The sequence below is a fragment of the Spea bombifrons genome, chromosome 2, assembly GCF_027358695.1.
Source record: "Spea bombifrons isolate aSpeBom1 chromosome 2, aSpeBom1.2.pri, whole genome shotgun sequence".
In the NCBI taxonomy this organism is placed as follows: domain Eukaryota; kingdom Metazoa; phylum Chordata; class Amphibia; order Anura; family Pelobatidae; genus Spea; species Spea bombifrons.
In genome coordinates, this window is record NC_071088.1 from 49663055 (window position 1) to 49683437 (window position 20383).

The following is a 20383-nucleotide window of genomic DNA, read 5'->3' on the forward strand; positions in this document are numbered from 1 at the left end:
GACTTTCTTGGTTTTTACTTGCAATTACTGGCAAATTATGTATGATAAGTGAGTTCGACCTTCATTATATAGTGTATAACATTATTTATCTGAATGGATAAGCATTGCCTTTCACCTTTTGTTATCTGGTATTTTGACAGAAGGAGGACCGTTGTCTTTCACCAGTGATTGAAGTGGAAAATTTGGAGGAATTTGTGTTGTGTCCAGCACCACAGGGCGTAACTGTCAAGTGCAGAGTGACAAGGGACAAAAAAGGGATGGACAGGGGATTATACCCAACATATTATGTACATCTTGACAATGAGAAGAAGGTGAGACATTATTTGTAAAATAATTATAAAAGGTGTATGCCTATATTATGTTTCTATAGTATTTGGCATGTCCAATCCCTGAATGCTTATCATTTTAATTTCAAAGGTTTTCCTATTAGCTGGAAGAAAGCGGAAGAAAAGTAAAACCTCCAATTACTTGATTTCAATTGATGCTACCGACCTTTCACGAGGAGGAGAGAATTTTATTGGAAAACTAAGGTCAGGAACTTTGACAAGAAAAATTATTATTATTATAACTATTTATAACAGCATGTCCTCCATACTACTTCACCCTGATGAAAAAAGCCTTGTAAGTTTTCATAGACATTAAAAGATTCTCCTTGGATAACTTGTCCAAGTAAATAGTGTTCAGCTTCCCCATAGTGTTATCTCTAGCCTTGAAGTCTAGAATGCCTGTAAACTAATCACAGTAAAATATTACATAGTAACACCTCAATACTTTAAGTGACTGAAGTATAGGCTCAGGTAACATACAATACACGTCACAGTCATGTCAGAGCTATGTGGATAGTAATTCCAAAAGGTATAACAAGTCTTGATCACTCTGTGCATGTTAATCCAAGATAAAATGATAAGACGGCACAAAATAACCATCCTTAACATTTATTTATTTCAAGATCTTTTTATTGTCAAAATCCACATATCAAATAACATAGATATTTATGTCATGAAATGCAAGTTACACCACAGGTATATCACTCCATAAAGTGTAAAGAAAGGAAAAGACAAGGACCAGAGTGACTTACAATCCTGGGTGATATACAATATCAGAGCATACCACAACATCCATAAAAGGTCATGAAAACCAAATTTTACGTTAAAAAAAATTAGAACAATATTAACGTTAACACATTGCTCGATCGAAAGCATACATTAACCCCTTCAATCCCAGGGGTTTTTGGTACCTCAAGTCCCAGAGCAATTTTGCCATTTTTGCTCTATGTCGGTTCAGCGATCATTCTCCTTTCATGTGAATAGTGTACCCATGTAAACTATATATTGTTTTTTTAAGGAGAGATAGAGCTTTCTTTTGATACCATAGTTGGATGATTAGCTGAAAAGTTAGAATGAGAAATTTAGTAAAAACTAAAGTTTATCAATTCAGGTGTCCTGATTTCAGAAATACCTAATTTATATAGATTTTCCATACTTTCCCGGCACCAGGGAACATTTTTTGTATTATTTTTATGCCTATAGCTTAACAGGTTTGGGGGTTGTGAAAGGGGGCAGGAGGGTTATACTGGGTAGATGTTATGCTAGGGCAATGGGATGTAAGGTTTTTTTTTTATTAGAGGTTAGAGGTCCTCTTAGGGAACTCCTGAACATGTTATTAATGCCAGTGATGTCAGTGATGTCACAATGACATCACTTAGCTCACTTTATAATTTTTTTTAGTATTATTTTAATGATTTTTATTATTATTATTTTTTAAATGAATAACTGTTTTTTTTTTCCCCTTCTCTGTTTCAGGATGGGAAGGGGGGGGTGAGAGATATATTTTCAGTTTCACCTATAAAAACTTAATCTAACCAGTGTAAATGGGGGGAAAAAACTCCAAAGTGTATTTAGGTATTTGTCCTGATTTTGGAAACACCTCATAGGCCTGGTATTTTCATTTATTTTGGCACTTACAGGGTTAAATATGAATGACGTGCATTGCTTTTTCTAAACAAGATTTTTTTTAAATGTGGTATCCTGGGAGTTGCGCCCCAGTAGTGGCCAGAAAAAGAAAAAACATTCAACAAAAGTACCGTATTGGCCCGAATATAGGCCGCACTTTTTTCCCCCACTTTAAGTCTTTAAAGTGGGGGTGCGGCCTATATTCGGGGTCTAGCGCCCGACACCCGGGACATGCAGTCCCGGGCGCCGGGCAGGCAGCGGGGTCAGGATACAGATCCCCCGCAGCGGTGCAGGGGACCTGTATCCTACTGTCTGATACGCTCAGACAGCCTCCCCTGCCAGCACTTCTCTCGGGGGGGGGTGCCGGCACGGGAGGTTGTCTAAGCGTCCGTACGATACCTTTTACACCCCCCCCCCGACTTACCAGAGAAGACTCCCGGGCGTCTTGCAGGGCTGGCGGAAGACATCTACGCAATACGCGTATACAACTTCCGGTGCCGGCACTTCCGCCAGCACCGGGAGTTGTATACGCGATTTGCATAGATGTCCCCCTCCGGCCCCGCAAGACACCCGGGAGTCTGCTCTGGTAAGTCGGGGGGGGACACAGAGTGGCAGCGTATCTCGGGGGGGGGGACAGAGTGGCAGCGTATCTCGGGGGGGAGGACAGAGTGGCAGCGTATCTCGGGGGGGAGGACAGAGTGGCAGCATATCTCGGGGGGGGAGAGGCCAGAGTGGCAGCATATCTCGGGGGGGGGAACAGAGTGGCAGCGTATCTCGGGGGGGAGGACAGAGTAGCAGCATATCTCGGGGGGGGGAGAGGACAGAGTGGCAGCATATTTTTTTTTCCTGGGTACATAAAATGACTGATGTGTCCAGTTCAGGGCTGTTCGCTACTTTAGCTTTAGATTTTCTCTTGGGCACCATCTGTAGGTTTTCAGAGAAAGAGCAGGATAAAAACAGGCAGGGCAGACGGCTTGGAAGCAGCTGGACAGGTAGGTATGGAACACGCCGGGGTCTGGTACACAAGACTGGATCGTGAACGTAGCCAAGAGTCATACACAGGAGACAGCTCAGATGCAGCAAAGCAGTAGCTCAGTATACAGGGGGCAGGAACACAATGCTCTACCAATGAGGCTAGGCTGATGCCTGGTTTATATTGAACCTTAATTGACCAAACGAGGGGCAGGTGTTTCAAGAGCATTAAGGAACTGCATGGTCCAAGGAGAGGCAGAAGGACTTTTCAATCCAAGATCCACCCAGTGGAGTAATGGATAGTGATTTACCTGGAATCCACAGGGTTGCAGGTTTGAATCCCTGTGGTGCCTGACCTGTATTTTTTTATTAATAATTTGTGTTTTTTCATAATTACCCTAGATGACCCCTCTCTCTTTGTAAGACAGGGTCATCCAGGGGCTGCCAACACCATAATGATCAGATCACTCCTATTGGCCAGGAGTGATCTGATCATCATCAGCCCACTTTGATTGGTTCTGCAGCAGTTATTAAACTCACAGAATTTGACCTGGAAGCACCCTGGACTTTCAGGTCAGTGCTGTTATTTTTTTTTTTTTTATTCTTTTTTTACTTTTTCAGTGCTGATGCTGCATTGAAGCACAGCAATGAATGATATTTAGTCCCCACAAGCTTGTGAGGATTGAAGGCTTGGGGGCGGGCTCTGGGTGGCTGTGCTGTCTACTCAGACACCCGGGCAGACAGCAGAAGCGCCCCTGCGATCAGCACGATTGTGGCAACATGGGGGCATTTTTTTGAGATACGTACCTGTAAGTGCAGGCGATGCAGGTGAGCAATACGTAGGAATCATAAAACAAATTAAAACCTAGCAAAGTAACACGTGAATACTACCATTACAGTAACGCAACTGTAGGGGCCAAGGATAGGTCCAAGTGGCCGTCCAACCTGGTCCTTATCCCTGTCTAACAGGGGTGTATGTAGCCATAAAGAAAAAAGAACAATGTGGCATACACAAAAGAAAACCCATTTCTCCTGTGGTTGGGCAGCCCCCGCCTGGGGGATCACACTACCTATTAATATAAGAGACAGAGACTGAGCCACCTGCTGCTTCCTAACAGTACTTCCCGGTACCTCCGCCATGTTATCCAAAAGACCTGTGACTGTACTCAAGGACCAATCATAAGCTATACTTCCATAAGGAGCCATATACCCAAATCCACAACCTCTCACGCCAGTACCCAAGAATAAGTATTTATAGAGTCTCAGAAAGACAGAAAGACAAATTGTCCAAGGATACCACTTAGACGATTGGTAAGAGTCTACTGCAGTGTGTCCGCTGTTCCCTCGAGATTGCAAATCTATGACTGCAAAGATGCTCACTCCGTATGATGCTGTCGATCCCTGCGAGGTGTCGGGTGGATTGCTGCTCCTCCTCTGCGGTCTGGGCAGCCAGGGTGCACTCGACAACTGAGGCAGACCTGAGGTCAACCGATCCTCCACAGACCAGTCCAGTAGGGGGTTTGAGGTATATCCATGGCTTGCAAAAATCAGGGACATCGTTCGGCCTGCGTAGAGAATGAATAATGGATCCTTTCTTCACTGTGAGCCCTTTTTGCTTTTCATACGTTAAGTGACCAATTTGCTTTCCTTAATTGTTCCGTTAGAGGCCTCCTGGCCTGCAAGGTATTCCACGACACGTCTGGCAAAACATTTAAAGCAGCGTCCTTAAAAGAAAAGTTGTGCTGTTTTCTTGCCGCTTGCAGAATTTCTTCTTTCACTCTATATGAATGAAGACAGCATATGACATCTCGTGGCGGTGAGCCTTCAACCCCCTTTGGTCAGAGCTCTGTGGAGGTATCACATATTTCAGATCTTCTTTATCGCCTCCTTCCGGTAGGCCTCTGATGCATACGTTGCATGTTCTACCACTATTATCCAAATCCGTGATATGTGCCATAAGCTGCGAGAGCAGAAAAAACGGTTACTTTACCCTGCGAGTGAGTAGTTAGGTTTTCTGTTAATTTCTCTTTTTTATTTTTTATCTGTTTTGTGTAAATAATCTGTTTATCATATATTTTTGCATGCACTGTGACAATGTTTGGTTCATAATAAATATTCCTTTATTAAGTTCTGCCTTTGTCAGACAAATACTTACCAATTAGGCCAATTTTTTGGGTGATGTGAAATCACATAGATATTGTGTTAAAGCATATTTTGTGTATTTTCGGTCTAATTTCTCTGGGGTACCAATGCACTCCATTTATAAATTGTCTTGGTGGTGGCAGTGTTATGATATTAGTTATATCATTATTATTAAGTGCATTTTTAAATCACTATTTCCGGTCTAGGGCACACAGATAGCGAATTTGAACCCTTGTACCATCAAATCAAATCATGCGCACGCTTGGAGTAGGGTGCATCTGCGACACCTTATGTTTGTGCTTTGGAAGGGGGGTCAGTGGCTTCTCATATTGAGGGAGGCATGGATGACAGGGACAAAGGTAGGGAGAAATAATAAATGCTAAATATGTGTATATACACACATACTGTTAGGAGCTGGGTCCATACAGACGACTGTAATGACCCAAAACACCCAAAGATGGTGTTCAGGAGTTATTGCGCGGTAACACACGGCTGGAAGCCCTCTGGATGGGGCACACACACGACAGGAATCCCCCTGGATGGGGCACACACAACAGGTTGCCCACTTGCAGGGCACACGGCAGATTGCCCACTTGCAGGGTACTCAGCTTTGGAGTCCACTTGTGGGGTGCTGGCCACAACTCAGGAACAGGAACAGGCAGTCCTATAACATTAATGTCAAGGCCCAAACTGAAGGGCTGGGCAGGTTTATAAAGGCTGTGATAACCAGGAAACAAGGTGCACCTGGACATGGCAATCAGGTCTGAGTGCAGCTGGACATGTCCAGACACCGAAGGGTGAAACATTACAAGGGGGCTCGTCTGACATACAGATTCCCATATAAACCCCTGCTATACTACAGAACACTTAAGGCTAGAGGCAGTGACTTGTATTGGGGGCAGTGAGATTAGCTATGAGATATTTATGAAGAGGAACACGAGGAAACAAAGATTCTTCGTATTGTGCATCTTCGTATGCGTTTTTCTGCCGCCACAGTCGATTGATTGTTATTCAGTTTGAACAACGAAAATGCAACATAAGTGTTAGTTTTCATGTTCTTTGAATATAAACCATCATCTAGAATAAAGGAAATAAAAAAAACAGTGGGGATAAAACTTAGATGCAGTCAGTACAAAAAACAAAATAAAAAAACAAATATATTTAGGACATTTGTCCTAATTTTGGAAGTCTCACATGCCTTGTATTTCTATCTATTTTGGTGGTTACAAGGCTATGAACAATGTGCATCACTTTTTCCAAGCTAGTAAAATATTTCAATGCTTTGAATTGGGCCTTAGCAGTGGCTAGAAAAACCAAAATCACTAAACAGAGGTATATGGTTTTTGAAAGTTGAAAATCTAGTATTTCACATGGGTACATTAAACATTTTTATTTAACCATTTTACCACCAGTCTGCCCCAAACATTGCAGTAAAAAGTTTTCATTTTTTTATTAAAAAAAGTAATTTTGCATTATAAAATAATACCTTTTTATGGGACTAACACTCCATTTTAAGGACGCGCCTTCAAGAATATTAATCTCCCTTTATCAAGTCAAAAGCAATTACATTTATAATAAACACATTGCAGCATTTCAGTAGATTTTTTTCCCCAGGGTATGTCCAAGTGCAGAAATAACTCTTCATTTGTGTTTTAACTCACTTCCTCCCCCCCTCACACACACTCCCCAGCAATAATCCTCATACATTGGTATGTCATGTTTCGGATGTTCATGGGTCAAAATTGGAATATGCACATTTCAGTTTTCAAACTCGTAATTTTGACTTTACTGGTTCCATGTCTAATTTGAGGCACAGTAGAGGCCTTATATTTCAACTTAACCCCATAAAACAATTGCTTAAAACACATCCCTTTAAAGATTTCAAAGACACCCCAGTTACCTATCTTGGTGACGGACAGCAACCACAAACCTATAGGGAACATAGGTTTTTGAGGTTTTCTACCTTTTTCACATCAGGCATGTTTTGGGATGGATGCTTTATGCTGGGGGATGCGTAATAAATAAAAATGTATTACGCCTTTGTCTACTAAACCTTCCCCTATCTTCTGGAAGGTAGCCTGCATACTGGGTTCCTCACCTTGTTTCCTACAGCCTGACACCATGTGAGGACTGAAGACACCTCAATCTCACCCAGAGAAGCTGTTAATGCGGCTTTGTGGAAATTGCATCAGTACAAGGGTTAGTGCTACGCGATCGCTTGCATGGAGCGATCATATAGAAGGGCAAGGTCAGGGCAGGTCCCCACACTCATGGAGGGACTGTAGAATACCATAATTGCATCCCTGAAGTTGTCTATGGCAGGTGAGACGTGGTCATAGGTAAATCGGAGACTGTTTAGTTAACCATATACAATCACTCTCGTGGGAGGGATCATATTGCAAAGAGCTCCAACTGGCTGCTGTTGGTCTACCCAGCAGTGGTTGAATTTACAGTGATCGCTGGCTCTAGGTATCTGAGGATGTAATATTATGTCCCTGCTTTTAGGTGACAATTTTACAGGGAAGCAATATTATGTCCTCCGTCCTTAAGAGGTTAAGTATGAGGGTATAGTGACCAATATACTAACCTGTCGTGGTTACACTGGGGTTCAAACTGGTGGTTATTACTGAGGGAGCCAATGCCTTGTCTCTGTAGCCACTAGAGGACTACTGTGCAGGCTTTTACCTCCCAGCTAGCCCTCAGCTATCAGTCTACTAATCAGGTAGCTATTGCTCCCCCCCTGCTTCATTAGCTGCTCTCGCTGTGCAATCATTGAGGCCTTTATTAAGATCCTAGTTTCCTATACTACTTGTTCAACTATTACATCTCTATCCTTCTATCCAAATACACCCCTACCCGCCCCCTTCGCTCCTCTCACAACCAGCGGCTATCTTCAACTGTTGTTACCTCTTCCCACTCCCGTATTCAGGGTTTCACCCGCACCGCACCCCTCCTGTGGAATTCTCTTCCCCATTCCATCAGACTTTCTGCCTCATAAGCAACTGTCCAAACCTCTCTGAAAACCCACCTGTTCAGGGAAGCGTACAACATCCCTTCCCATTACCCCAACCATCATAATCAAGCCATCTGAGCAATCAACAGCTTCAACACATCATCGGAACCAGATCAACTCATCCCCATTCAAGCAGTCCTCTCCTATTGTCACACTTCCCCCTAAACCACTAACTAGATTGTAAGCTCGCAGGAGCAGGGTCCTCTTCTCCTTTGCACCAGTTTGTTATTGTATGTGTTTATAAATTGTTCTACTGAGCGCTGCGGAATCTGCCGGTGCTTTATAAATAAATGTAATGTTAATGTAATGTAATGTAAGTGCAAAAGCATGTTACAGAGTTCCTGGTTCCAGACAACAGGTTCTAGCTTTCCTGGTTCTTGTTCAGTTCCAGCTTCTGATGCAATTTTCCTGGCTCCTTTCCCTTTAGCTCTGACCATGTCACTTGCGCTGCTGTCATGCTTCCCTCTAATTCCCCGTTGTGATCCCAGTGACGTGTTGGGGTTAAAATAAACATAAATAAGTGTCCCTCTAACCCCTTGCCTACTAGCAGTGTGTGTATAAAACAAATCACCTTTATCGCAATCACAGTCAAGTCTGGTCATCTGAGTGATCCATTAATTCCACTTCTTTTTATTCTTTTTTATTCTTTATGTATAAAATGTATGATAGTTCTATGATAATTGTCAATAAACTAGTTGAGTTAACCAAAATATCCCAAAATATATCAAGTGTAATATTTAGCATACAGGTAACACCATGAGGGGGTACAACCTGATGATAAACCAAATTCAAAATTCAATAGACAAGACAGACTTTGCCATCCCTCCTATTCATTAAATTTTTCACATACAAGTCAAAAAAAAAAAAAAAGCTTTGTAGTGCTGAAAAAATAGACAAGAAGAAATCCCGCATGCAAGCCAGACCAAACACAGCGAGTAAATAAAATAGTAAAATATTCAAAATGAAGTGGTATATAGAGGAATTGCATTCAAAAGATAATAAAAAAAGAAGAAAGCATGGAGTAAGCACTGCCCCTACCAAATACAACATGAAAGCATGATGTCATTTTATTGGCTTTCTTCATCAGTGACCCCATAGACTATTACATACAACAGAATACTAAAAAGGACCCTGAGGGCTACATTAAAAAAAATATGCATTTTTGAAGATTACAACAGCAATCAATAATTGGGTGTATTATTATGTACACTCTGTAGAGATAATTATTGCAAACTATTTTATTTTTAGATCCAACCTCATGGGAACAAAATTTACAGTATTTGACAATGGTGCAAACCCTGAGAGAGCCAATGCTGATTGGTCAAATGTACGGCAAGAAATAGCAGCAATTATTTATGTGAGTATTAACCAAATAAGGACCACAACTCATTTTTTTTCAAGGGTGAAAAGCGTGGGGTGGAGAGGGTTCACACAACTGGTAAATCTGGTCTTTAACTTTAATTTTGCTCCAATTTATTTAGTACCCTCTCTTTTAGCAACATTAATCATCCATCTTTTATGCAAACCCAAGTGTATTTTTTTTTTTTTAAAACTAAACCGTTTCAACAATGATGTATCGTGAGGCAATGCCATACGCAATAATACCAGTATTTTGAATAAAAGCGGTAAACCTAAAACCAGTATTTCTAAACACGTGATATATGTGCTCAATTTCAAATTATACAAAAATACTCCCCCCAATGTTTCACTGCAGCACCCAGCCTAAGTATTCCTCCAAATACTCCAAAAGCAAATACAGGTATAATCAGAAGAAGGGGCGCATGTACATAGGGAGAGAAAACAAAAACAAATTCCACAATAGTGTAGTATGATTAGGAAAAGCAGATTAGAGATACTACTGATGGCACTCACACAAATAGATGAATATCAGGGTCTTCAAATATTGTGAAAGATTTTCTTTAATATTTTCTTGAAATCTATAAAACTAAAAGCAGTAATAGTACAGTATCTTCCAACCTCATACACTTAAAATACTAAAACACTTACAGGACATGGTGGCATAACTAGACCCCTGCAAACGAACCCAGTACAAGTAAGGAAGTATAAAGATATATCATCTTATATTTGAAGAGCCTGATATTCCTGAGTACAATCAGTAGTATCTGTAATCTGCTTTTCCTAATCATACTACACTATTATGGAATTTGTTTTTGTTTTCTCTCCCTATGTACATGCGCCCCTTCTTCTGATTATAAAAACATACGTGCACAGAATGTTTTATACTATAACACCAAATAATATATAAACTAGATTTTATTGAATAAATATATAATAAATGTACATCAATGGACTGAAAAAATAAACATCAATATAAAACCTAAAACAAAAAAAAATAAAACAAATATAAATAAGTTATTGGGAGCCCTAATGATTATATTTAAGTTTTTTATTTGGAGGGGAATGTATTTTATGTGGCACTGTGGATTATATTCAGGGCCGGACTGGACCTACCGGGACACCAGGAAATGTCCCAGTGGTCCGGCAGGTCCGTGGGCCGGGCAGCCAGCAGACCAACATTCAAAGCAAAACGAGCGGGATTGAAAGCCGGCTCCTAATGAAATTAAAGGGGCTGGCGTGCACGCACCGCGCCGCCCAATGGCCGTTCCTCAGCACAGAAGAGCCAAGGCATGGCCATTGGGCGGCGCGTTGCGTGCACGCCGGCCCCTTTAATTTTATGAACAGCCTCCACCCGCTGCCCCCACCAGACACCAGGGAGTCAGAAGAAGTGGTAAGTCGGGGGGGTATTATATGGGGGACATAAGGCTTTTCTGGAGGCAGTGTCGCATGATATGCGTTTTAACTAGACCTGTGCATTCGTCTTCAGACGAACATGAAAACAAACACGAAGAGTGCGTTTTCGTTCCGAAGACATGAAGAAGAGAAGACAGTGCCGGTAAAACGTAGGCGAAGACGAAGACTCACACACGAAGAATCTTCGCCTTCGTCTACTAATCTCCCCGGTCCCTTCCCCATCTAACTTACCTTATCTTCACAGCATCGCGGGAGTTGACTGAAGTGGAAATCCGCAGGTTCGTCGTCAGGGGTTACAGGGCAGTGTATAGGCTCACTCGCACGGCCTTTTTAACTCCTGATTTCCGCTCCCCTTAACCCCTGCGATGCTGCGTTGGATAACGGGAGCAGAAATCCGTAGGGTAAAGGGTTGTGCAAGCGACCAATAGGCTCACTCGCACGGCCCCTTACCACTAGTTGCTAGGCAGAAAAAAAAATAAAGCAACCTGGGACCCTGCTGCAACAGTTAAAAGTCCGTGCCAGCGACCAACAAAGTCGCTGGTACGGACATTTAACTGACACAGCAGGGACACCAGTGGTCTCCCCGCTGTGTCAGTTAAATGTCATTGCCAGCGACCAACAAAGTCGCCAGTACAGACATTTAACTTAGCATAAATAACTTACTATAACTTCGGACACAATGCTGCCCTCTGTTGGTTTTACATTAAGTAGCATATGCTTGAAATCCAAAGTTATTATGCTACTCAATGTAAAACCAATAGAGGGCAGCATTCTGTCCGAACATATATTAGCCATATATAGTAGTGTGCTCATTTGCATTTATTCAAATAAAATACATTCCCATGATCCTTTCGTCTAACAGTTTAATAAAAAAAAACCCCAAAATAAATAGAAAAAAGGAGTTTGCAAGTTCGACAGAATTAATGTCTGCAAGTGCGGACATTTAACTCTTCCAGCGGGGAGACCAGCGGATCATGGGAATGTATTTTATTTAAATAATTAATAAATGAAAATGAGCACACTGCCACATATGGCTAATACCGTATTTGCTCGATTATAAGACGACCCTGATTATAAGACGACCCCCCAAAATCTGAATATTAACTTAGGAAAAAAAGAAAAAGCCTGAATATAAGACGACCCCAAAGGAAAAAAGTTTTACCAGTAAATGTTAATTCATGTAAACTATTTTTTTTAATAAAAGCTATGATTGAGAAAAAGATTTTTTTTGTTTTTATTTCTTGTATTTTCCAACCTGTCCCCCAGTTACGCACATCTGCCCCCAGGCTTGCCACACCAATATGGCACTGTGGCCCATGATATGCCTTTTAACCCTCTATATGCCACTGTGCCCCATGGTATGCCTTTTGACCCCCCTATGTTCCACTCTGCCTCCAGAAATGCCTTATACCCCTATATCCCATTCTGGCATTTAGGGGGTTAAAATGCATATTATGGGGCAGAGTGGCATATAGGGAGGTATAAGGCATTTCAGGAGGCAGAGTGGCATTAAGGGAGTTAAAAGCCATTGTATAGAGCACTCTGCCTCCAGAAATGCCTTATACCCCTATATGCCACTCTGCCAATTAGGGGGTTAAAAGGCATATTATGGGGCAGAGTGGCATATAGGGAGGTATAAGGCATTTCAGGAGGCAGAGTGCTCTATTAAATGCCCCCTTAACGCCACTCCAGAAATGCCCTATGCCCATTTAACACACACACACACACCCTATACCCCCATTTAACTAACTAACACACACACACACTCTCTCTCTCTCTCTCTCCCCCCCTCTCTCACCCCCCTTCCCCCGCTCTCCCCCCTCTCTTACCGGTGCTTCCAGCCGGGGCAGCGGGTTGACGTCGCCTTCTGCTGCAGCCGGAAGGAGGTGTGGCTAGCAGCGGGGGTTTGTATGCGTCCGTCGCGTATACTTTCCCCGGCTGTCAGAGATCAGAAGTCTGATCTCTGACAGTCGGGGAAGGTGTATGCGACGGACGCAGACAACCCCCGCTGCTAGCCACACCTCCTTCCGGCTGCAGCGGACGTTGTCTACGCGGATCGCGTAGACGTCAACCCGCTGCCCCGGCAACACATCAGGAAGCACCGGTAAGTGTGTATGATGGGGGGGGTCGGGTGAGACAGGAGGATCCAGGTCCCCTGCAGCGGTGCGGGGGATCTGGATCTTAGTCTCCTAATCAGACCTCTATTTGAGGTCTGATTAGAAGACGACCCCGATTAGAAGACGAGGGGTATTTTTCAGAGCATTTGCTCTGAAAAAAACCTCGTCTTATAATCGAGCAAATACGGTATATCTTCGGACAGCATGTTGCCCTCTGTTGGTTTTACACTGAGTAGCAGAATATTCTGCCCGAGAATATATTAGCTATATATGGTACTGTGCTCATTGGTCGCTAGCAGGAGGCCCCCTGCTGGCGACCAATGGAGTTGCTGATATACACATTTAAAGTACTGGCGCCAGAGCTGCTGCGGTACGAGTTAACCCCGTATTAACCCCTTAACCGGAAAAAACGAAGAAAAAACGAATATTCGCCCGAAGAGAAGACAGGAACGGGCGAATATTCGCGGAATATGAAGATTTTTTTCCCCCCAAGACGAGCACGAAGACGAACACGAGGAGCCCCCTGGTGCCCTAGTCTAGTTTTAACCCCCTATATGCCACTCTGCCTCTAGAAATGCCTTTTAACCTCCTATATGCCACTCTGCCTCTAGAAATGCCTTTTAACCTCCTATATGCCACGCTGCCTCCAGAAATGCCTTATACCCCCCTATATGCCACTCTGTCCCATGATATGCGTTTTAACCTGCTATATGCCAGAGTGGCATATAGGGCTGTAAGGCATTTAATGGGGGCAGAGTGGCATATAGGGGGTATAAGGCATTTCTGGAGGCAGAGTGGCATATAGGGGGTTAAAAGGCATTTCTAGAGGCAGAGTAGCATATAGGGGATTGAAATGCATTCTGCCCCCCCCATATACACACACTTACATTAGGGCTGCAACTAACAATTTTTTAGATTAATGGATTAATCGGATAAAAAAAATATGCAGATTTTTCATTTATTTTAAATAATGTAATGAACAAACTGGGTGTTAAAAACAAACATCAGAATAAAAAGCTTTATATCAACGTGCCATAACCCTTTTATCTCTATCACAATGGCATTTCTCCAATTGCCTTCTTATTTTACTGACATAATAAAAGCTAGATTTTAAAGGTACAAGAATCCAAACACAATATTTCTCAAACTAGGTTTTAATACCTTAAAAGGTTTTGGTAGTAAATATTCATGTAAACTATTTTTTCACATTTAATAAAAACTATGATTGAGAAAAATGCATTTTTTGTTTTTATTTGCCACTCTGCCCCAGGATATGCCCCACCGGCTGCCAGAGAGGAAGATCCAGGTCTCCTGCAGCAGTGCGGTCGAGCTGGATCTTAGTGTTATTATCCAACCTCTATTTGAGGTCGAATTATAAAACGAGGGGTATTTTTCAGAGTAATTTGCTTTGGGAAAAAAAACCTCATCTTATAGTTGATAAAATTGATTCAACTAACTAATTGTCACACATTAACATACCCAGACACATAAAACCCACACTAACATACTTACACACTAAGATACACAAACAACTACCATACACACACTAAGATATGCAGATACACACACATAGATTCACCCACACACAGTCACACTCACTTACATACCCAGACTCAAACACATAATTGCTGAACTCCATACTTGTCCTTGAAATTAGGGGCATAATGTTGTCTTTCTTGGTAGGGGCAATTGCAATTTGAGGACACTGAAGCAGAGGCGACAATGTTTCAGTGGGATTTTATTCATGTTGTTTTAGATACCCTATGTAGGAGTGGGTTAACCAATATTTTCTTGTGGTAAATTTTCACACATTTACCTCTATTTTTTTAAATAAAAAGTGCAGTCTTTATGTACAAACAACTCTCATACTTTACCAGGAGCACCCTTGATAGCATCCTGTCTACTTTGGAATGCACTACCATAACACAACACAAAAAAATGATCATACATCTTCTGATCAGTATAATTTGTTGATGTCAACCAATCCATTCCTTAACCACTCTGTTGCAGGAAACAAATGTTTTAGGATTTAAAGGTCCAAGGAGGATGACAGTTCTAATCCCAGGGATGGATGAAGACTGTGAAAGGGTCCCTATTCGTCCTCGAAATGTGAGTTTAATGTTTTCCAACTAAATATAGAGGAATTTAGAAAATGGGTTACATAGTAAGGGACATCTGCCTATTTTCTTGAACATGAGCTGAAAAATTTACCTTTTTGTGAACACCTTTTGCCAGGATAATGATGGAATTCTTCAAAGATGGCAGAACAAGAACAAGGATAATTTGATTGAATTACACAACAAAAGTCCTGTATGGAATGACGAAACACAGTCTTATGTGCTGAACTTTCATGGACGTGTTACACAACCTTCTATCAAGAACTTCCAGATAGTGCATGCTGATGACCGTAAGTAAATTAAGAAAATGTTTTTTAAGTGCTGTGGCTCCAGGCTTTTATTATCTTTTATTTATATAGCGCCAACAGTTTACGCAGCGCTTAATACAATACATAAATTCAAGGGATATGACAAGACAAGAATTGACAGACTAAGACAAACCGATACATTTGGTGGAGAGAGCCCTGCTCGCAAGCTTACAATCTAGAGGGAAAATGGGGTGATAAACATAAGGCATAGAGAAAGGGTGAGAGGTATTGTGGTGGGAGTATCAATGACAAGGATGTTCTAGCAGCTAAGATGGTATGCTTCTCTGAAGAAGTGGGTTTTTAGATGTTTCTTGAATGTCGGGAGGGAGGGTGAATTCTGAAGGTTCCTTGGGAGCAGATTCCAGAGATATGGGGCAGCTCGAGTGAAATCTTGTAGACGGGAAAAGGAAGAGGTGATGAGTGAGGAGGAGAGCCTTAGCCCATGGGAGGAACGTAGGGATCGAGTAGGAGAGTATTTGCTAATGAGGTCAGAAATGTACGGAGGAGCAGTATTGTGGATGGCCTTATATGTCAGTACCAGGATCTTAAATTTTAATTCTAAAGGTAATCGGAAGCCATTGGAGGGTTTCACAGAGGGGGGAAGCAGAAGAGAAGCGACGTGCAAGGAAGATGAGCCTAGCAGCGGCATTAAGGATAGACTGTAGTGGAGAGAGTCGAGACAGTGGAATGCCAACCAGAAGAGTGTTGCAGTAGTCAAGACGGGAAATGATAAGTGAATGAACCAGAGTTTTTGTGGATTCTTGGGTGAGGAATGGAGATGGAGGGAGGGAAGATAATGAGTTCCGTTTTAGAAAGATTAAGTTTCAGGTAGTGTTGTGACATCCATGAAGAAATAGCAGACAAGCAGCTGGTGATCCGTGACATGAGAGATGGAGAGAGATCAGGAGAAGACAGGTAGATTTGGGTATCATCTGCATATAGATCAGGGGTTCTCAAACTGCGGCCCTCCAGCTGCTGCAGGACTACATCTCCCATAATGCTCCTTCAGCTAAGGGGCTGGCTGAGGAGTATGGGAGATGTAGTCCTGCAGCAGCTGGAGGGCCGCAGTTTGAGAACCCCTGATATAGATGATACTGGAGGCCAAATGAGTTGATTAGTTTGCCAAGAGAGGAAGTATAAAGAGAGAACAGCAGAGGGCCAAGGACTGAACCTTGGGGGACACCAACCGAAAGTGGAAGGGGCGATGATGTGTTGCCTGAGAAGTTGACAGAGAAGGAACGGTTAGACAGATATGAGGAGATCCAGGAGAGAGCTGTATCTCGAATGCCCATAGAAGCAAGTGAGTCAAGAAGAAGGTGGTGATCAACAGTATCGAAAGCAGCAGAGAGATCCAGGAGTATTAGAATAGAGTAGTGACCTTTGGCTTTGGCAGAGAGCAAGTCATTGGAGACTTTTGTTAGAGCTGTTTCAGTAGAGTGAAGGGGTTTGAAACCAGACTGTAGAGGGTCAAGGAGGGAATTAGAGGAGAGGAAGTTAGTGAGGCGATTGTACACAATCCGTTCAAGCAGCTTAGAGGTAAAAGGAAGCAGAGAGAATGGGCGGTAGTTAGTCAAACAGACGGGGTCTGAGGAAGGATTCTTTAGAATTGGTGTGATTAGCGCATGCTTGAAGGCAGATGGTACAGATCCAGATGATAGAGAAAGATTAAATAGGTGGGTAAGTGATGGACCAAGGGATGGACATAGAGACTTTGTGAGGTGTGAAGGGATGGGGTCAATGGGACAGGTTGTTGGGTGAGAGGAAGAAAGAAGAGTGGCTATCTCTTCTTCGGTTGTAGGGGAAAAGGCAGTTAGTATAGTAGGAGTAGAGAGGGTGGTGGTGAGTGGTGTAGGAGGGAGTTGTAAGGAAGAGAGGTCTTTTCTAATAGTCTCGATCTTCTCTTTGAAGTGGGTAGCAAGATCTTGGGCAGTGAGAGAGGTTTGTGGTGTGGGTGTGGAGGGACAGAGAAGGGAGTTGAAAGTAGAAAAAAGGCGTCGTGGGTTGGAAGAAAGAGAGGATATGAGAGTGGAGAAGTAGAGCTGTTTGGCGAGAGAGAGGGCAGAATTGTAGGTGTGAAGCATGAATTTATAATGAGTAAAGTCTTCGCTGGATTTTGATTTTCTGAAGTAGCGCTCAGCTGTGCGGCAGCACTTCTGAAGATACCGTGTGGTTTTGGTATGCCATGGTTGGCGTTTAAATTGTCAGGGGTAACTTGTAGTAATTGGAGCTATGGTGTCGAGGGATGAAGCAAGTGTGTTGTTGTAAAAAGAGGCTGCTGTGTCTGCGCAGGAAAGGGTTAACATGGAAGGTAAGAGAGGTTCGAGTGAGGCTGACAGTTGGGTAATGGTATTTTCTGGTAATGGCCTACAAGTATGAGGTGAGCGCTGTAAGTTTGTCTTGTTAGGGGTTAGCACTGGAGAAAAAGATAGGAGGTGGTGGTCAGACAGAGGGAAGGGGTAGATGGAGAAATCTGAAAGGGAGCATGATCTGGAGAAAACCAGATCGAGTGAGTGTCCCTCGGTGTGCGTAGGGGAATTAGTCCATTGAGTTTGGAGCTTGCAGAGTTGTTAGATATATCTAAAGGGATGTTAAAGTCACCCAGAATAAGACAGGGGATGTTAGGAGAGAGGAAGAAAGGGAGCCAGGCAGAAAGGTGGTCAAAGAACTGCGAGGTAGGGCCTGGAGGGCGATATATGACAGCAATTTGAAGAGAGAGTGGAGAGAAAAGACGGATTGTGTGAGCTTCAAAGGAACCGAATGAGAGGGAGGGAGGGCTTGGTATATTCTGGAAGGTGCAGTGAGGTGAGAGAAGGATGCCTACACCACCACCCTTTCTGCCATCAGGCCTAGGAGTGTGGCTGAAGTGTAGTCCTTCGAAGGAGAGTGCAGCAGAAGCAGTAGTGTCTTGGGAGGGGATCCATGTTTCAGTAAGAGCTAGGAGGTTAAAAGCATGGGATAGAAAAAGGTCATGTATACCAGCGAGTTTGTTGCATACCGGGCGGGCATTCCATAGGGCACAGTTAAAGACGGGAGGGAGTTTATGGTTGGAGATGATAGGAATAAGATTGGTTAGGTTGCGCATGTTGATTGAGTTTGCTGGTTGAGAATGATAGGAATAGGACAGGAGTGGTAGAGCAAATGCAGGTAGGTTTCACATATACAGGTTGAGTGTAGAGGTACTGGGATAGCTTTGACAGCAGAGAGATTGGGAGGGATAGGATCTGGAATGCTTTAATGGGGAGTAGTGGGTAATAAAGGGATCCACAGTTTGGTGCCCCCTACTGGCGTGATCCAGTAGATCCGGTACTTAACTGTCTATATATTAAAACAACACTGGGGCAGATGGGAGAGGGGCAGGAGGGCGGGCAAAAAACCAGTTGATTGTGGGGAACATGAAGGTGGGTATTGCAGGTTGTGAGGGCTGTAATAGAGAGTGTTAAAGTGGACGGGGGCAGTAAGAGGGCAGATATAGGTGATAAGGGGTTAGTGGAGCAGAAAGATAGAAAGTAAAATATAACACACTTAAGTAGTGACAGGCATGACATAAATTTTACCAAATAAAAACAAATAAAACAATCAGTGGAAAAATGCTGAAACTCCCAGTAAAGGCATTCCTAGGCCATAAAGCATAGATAGACAAAAAAGGGTAATAGACAATTCAGGCACAGAAACAGGAAAATGATAATAACAATGCAGAAAACAATAACAGATAATTATGGAGATCTCTTGGTCCACTCTGTATACCTTGTAGCAAAGTATGCAGGTTTGCTTGGGCTTCAGTTGATTGTGGGGAACATGAAGGTGGGTATTGCAGGTTGTGAGGGCTTGTAGCAAAGTATGCAGGTTTGCTTGGGCTTCAGTTGATTGTGGGGAACATGAAGGTGGGTATTGCAGGTTGTGAGGGCTTGTAGCAAAGTATGCAGGTTTGGCTTACATGTTTTAATGACTTTGGGCCACTACTAAAGATCTTACAGAGGGGACGAGTGCAAGAACTATTACATACATGTAAGTAGGTAGGGATTTGTTGCGTACTAAAACATGGTTTGCAATAATTTAAAAAAAATCCACTCCCCAAGTATTAAAATGTCAATTTTTAACGTAATATGCATATGCAATTGTGAAAATTGTGAAAAATACACAATATCTCCTCAGCTGAAATGGTTACTATACCCACTGTAGACAAATAGGTGTGGCATGATTTCCCAAGAAAACAAAAAAGGAGGCAAAACACACTGGCACCACCACCAGCAAAAGCAGCACTGGAAACGGAAAAGGTGAATGAGTGGGAAATTGACGACCCGCTCACCTGTTTCACCCCCAGGACGAAGCTTCCATAAGCAGTCCATGACGTTTGGGAGCAGACTTTTAGAGCTCAAACACCAGGCCCTAGCGTAAGCTGGCTACTCCGGCGGAGGTAGCAGACATTGCCTTTCCAAGCTAAGAGATGGGTACCCAAACTCTCTTCCTTCGTGAGCGGGACGTACCTGGTGCTTCCTGGCCACATTCCACCTGCGGACTGGGAAGTACCAGGTACGTCATCCCAAAAAAATGCCCCCACTTCGCCACAATCATGTTGATCGTGGGGGTGCTGCTGCTGTCTGCCCAGGTGTATGGGCAGACCAGCACAGACACCCCGAACCCCCCCCGAGCCTTCGATCACTCCCACGGAGCAATTCTATAGGCTCAAAACGCAATCACCGTTATCCCCTGCTGCCTGATCACTCCATAAGAGCGACAGTGCATCGTTAACACCTTCAATGCCAGCATTTTAGGGGTTAATACCCATTTTGTATGGTGCTCTGCTGCTGCTGGTCTGCCAAAAAATAGCCCCCACAAGCCTTTTGATCATTCCTACAGGAGTGATCAAAGAGACCCCTCCCTGCAATTGCCGGCGTACCGGAGATTGTGTCGCAGCTACCAGAGGCAGCTGCAGGAACAGGGAGGAAGGGTTCTTCGGTCCCCACATGAGTGTGGAGACCAGCCCCCACCC

At 43.1% G+C, this 20383-nt stretch overlaps 1 protein-coding gene across 2 annotated transcripts in view; it reads left to right on the top strand.

The window, feature by feature from the left end:
* TULP1 (TUB like protein 1) overlaps nt 1-20383 on the top strand; it is a 158677-nt gene that overhangs the window by 89411 nt on the left and 48883 nt on the right. For both annotated transcript variants that reach the window (XM_053457869.1, XM_053457870.1), the window contains exons 8-12: nt 141-311; nt 418-530; nt 9328-9436; nt 14979-15077; nt 15204-15375. In XM_053457869.1, coding sequence (XP_053313844.1) covers nt 141-311; nt 418-530; nt 9328-9436; nt 14979-15077; nt 15204-15375 — 664 coding nt within the window. The remainder of the gene's footprint in view (nt 1-140; nt 312-417; nt 531-9327; nt 9437-14978; nt 15078-15203; nt 15376-20383) is intronic.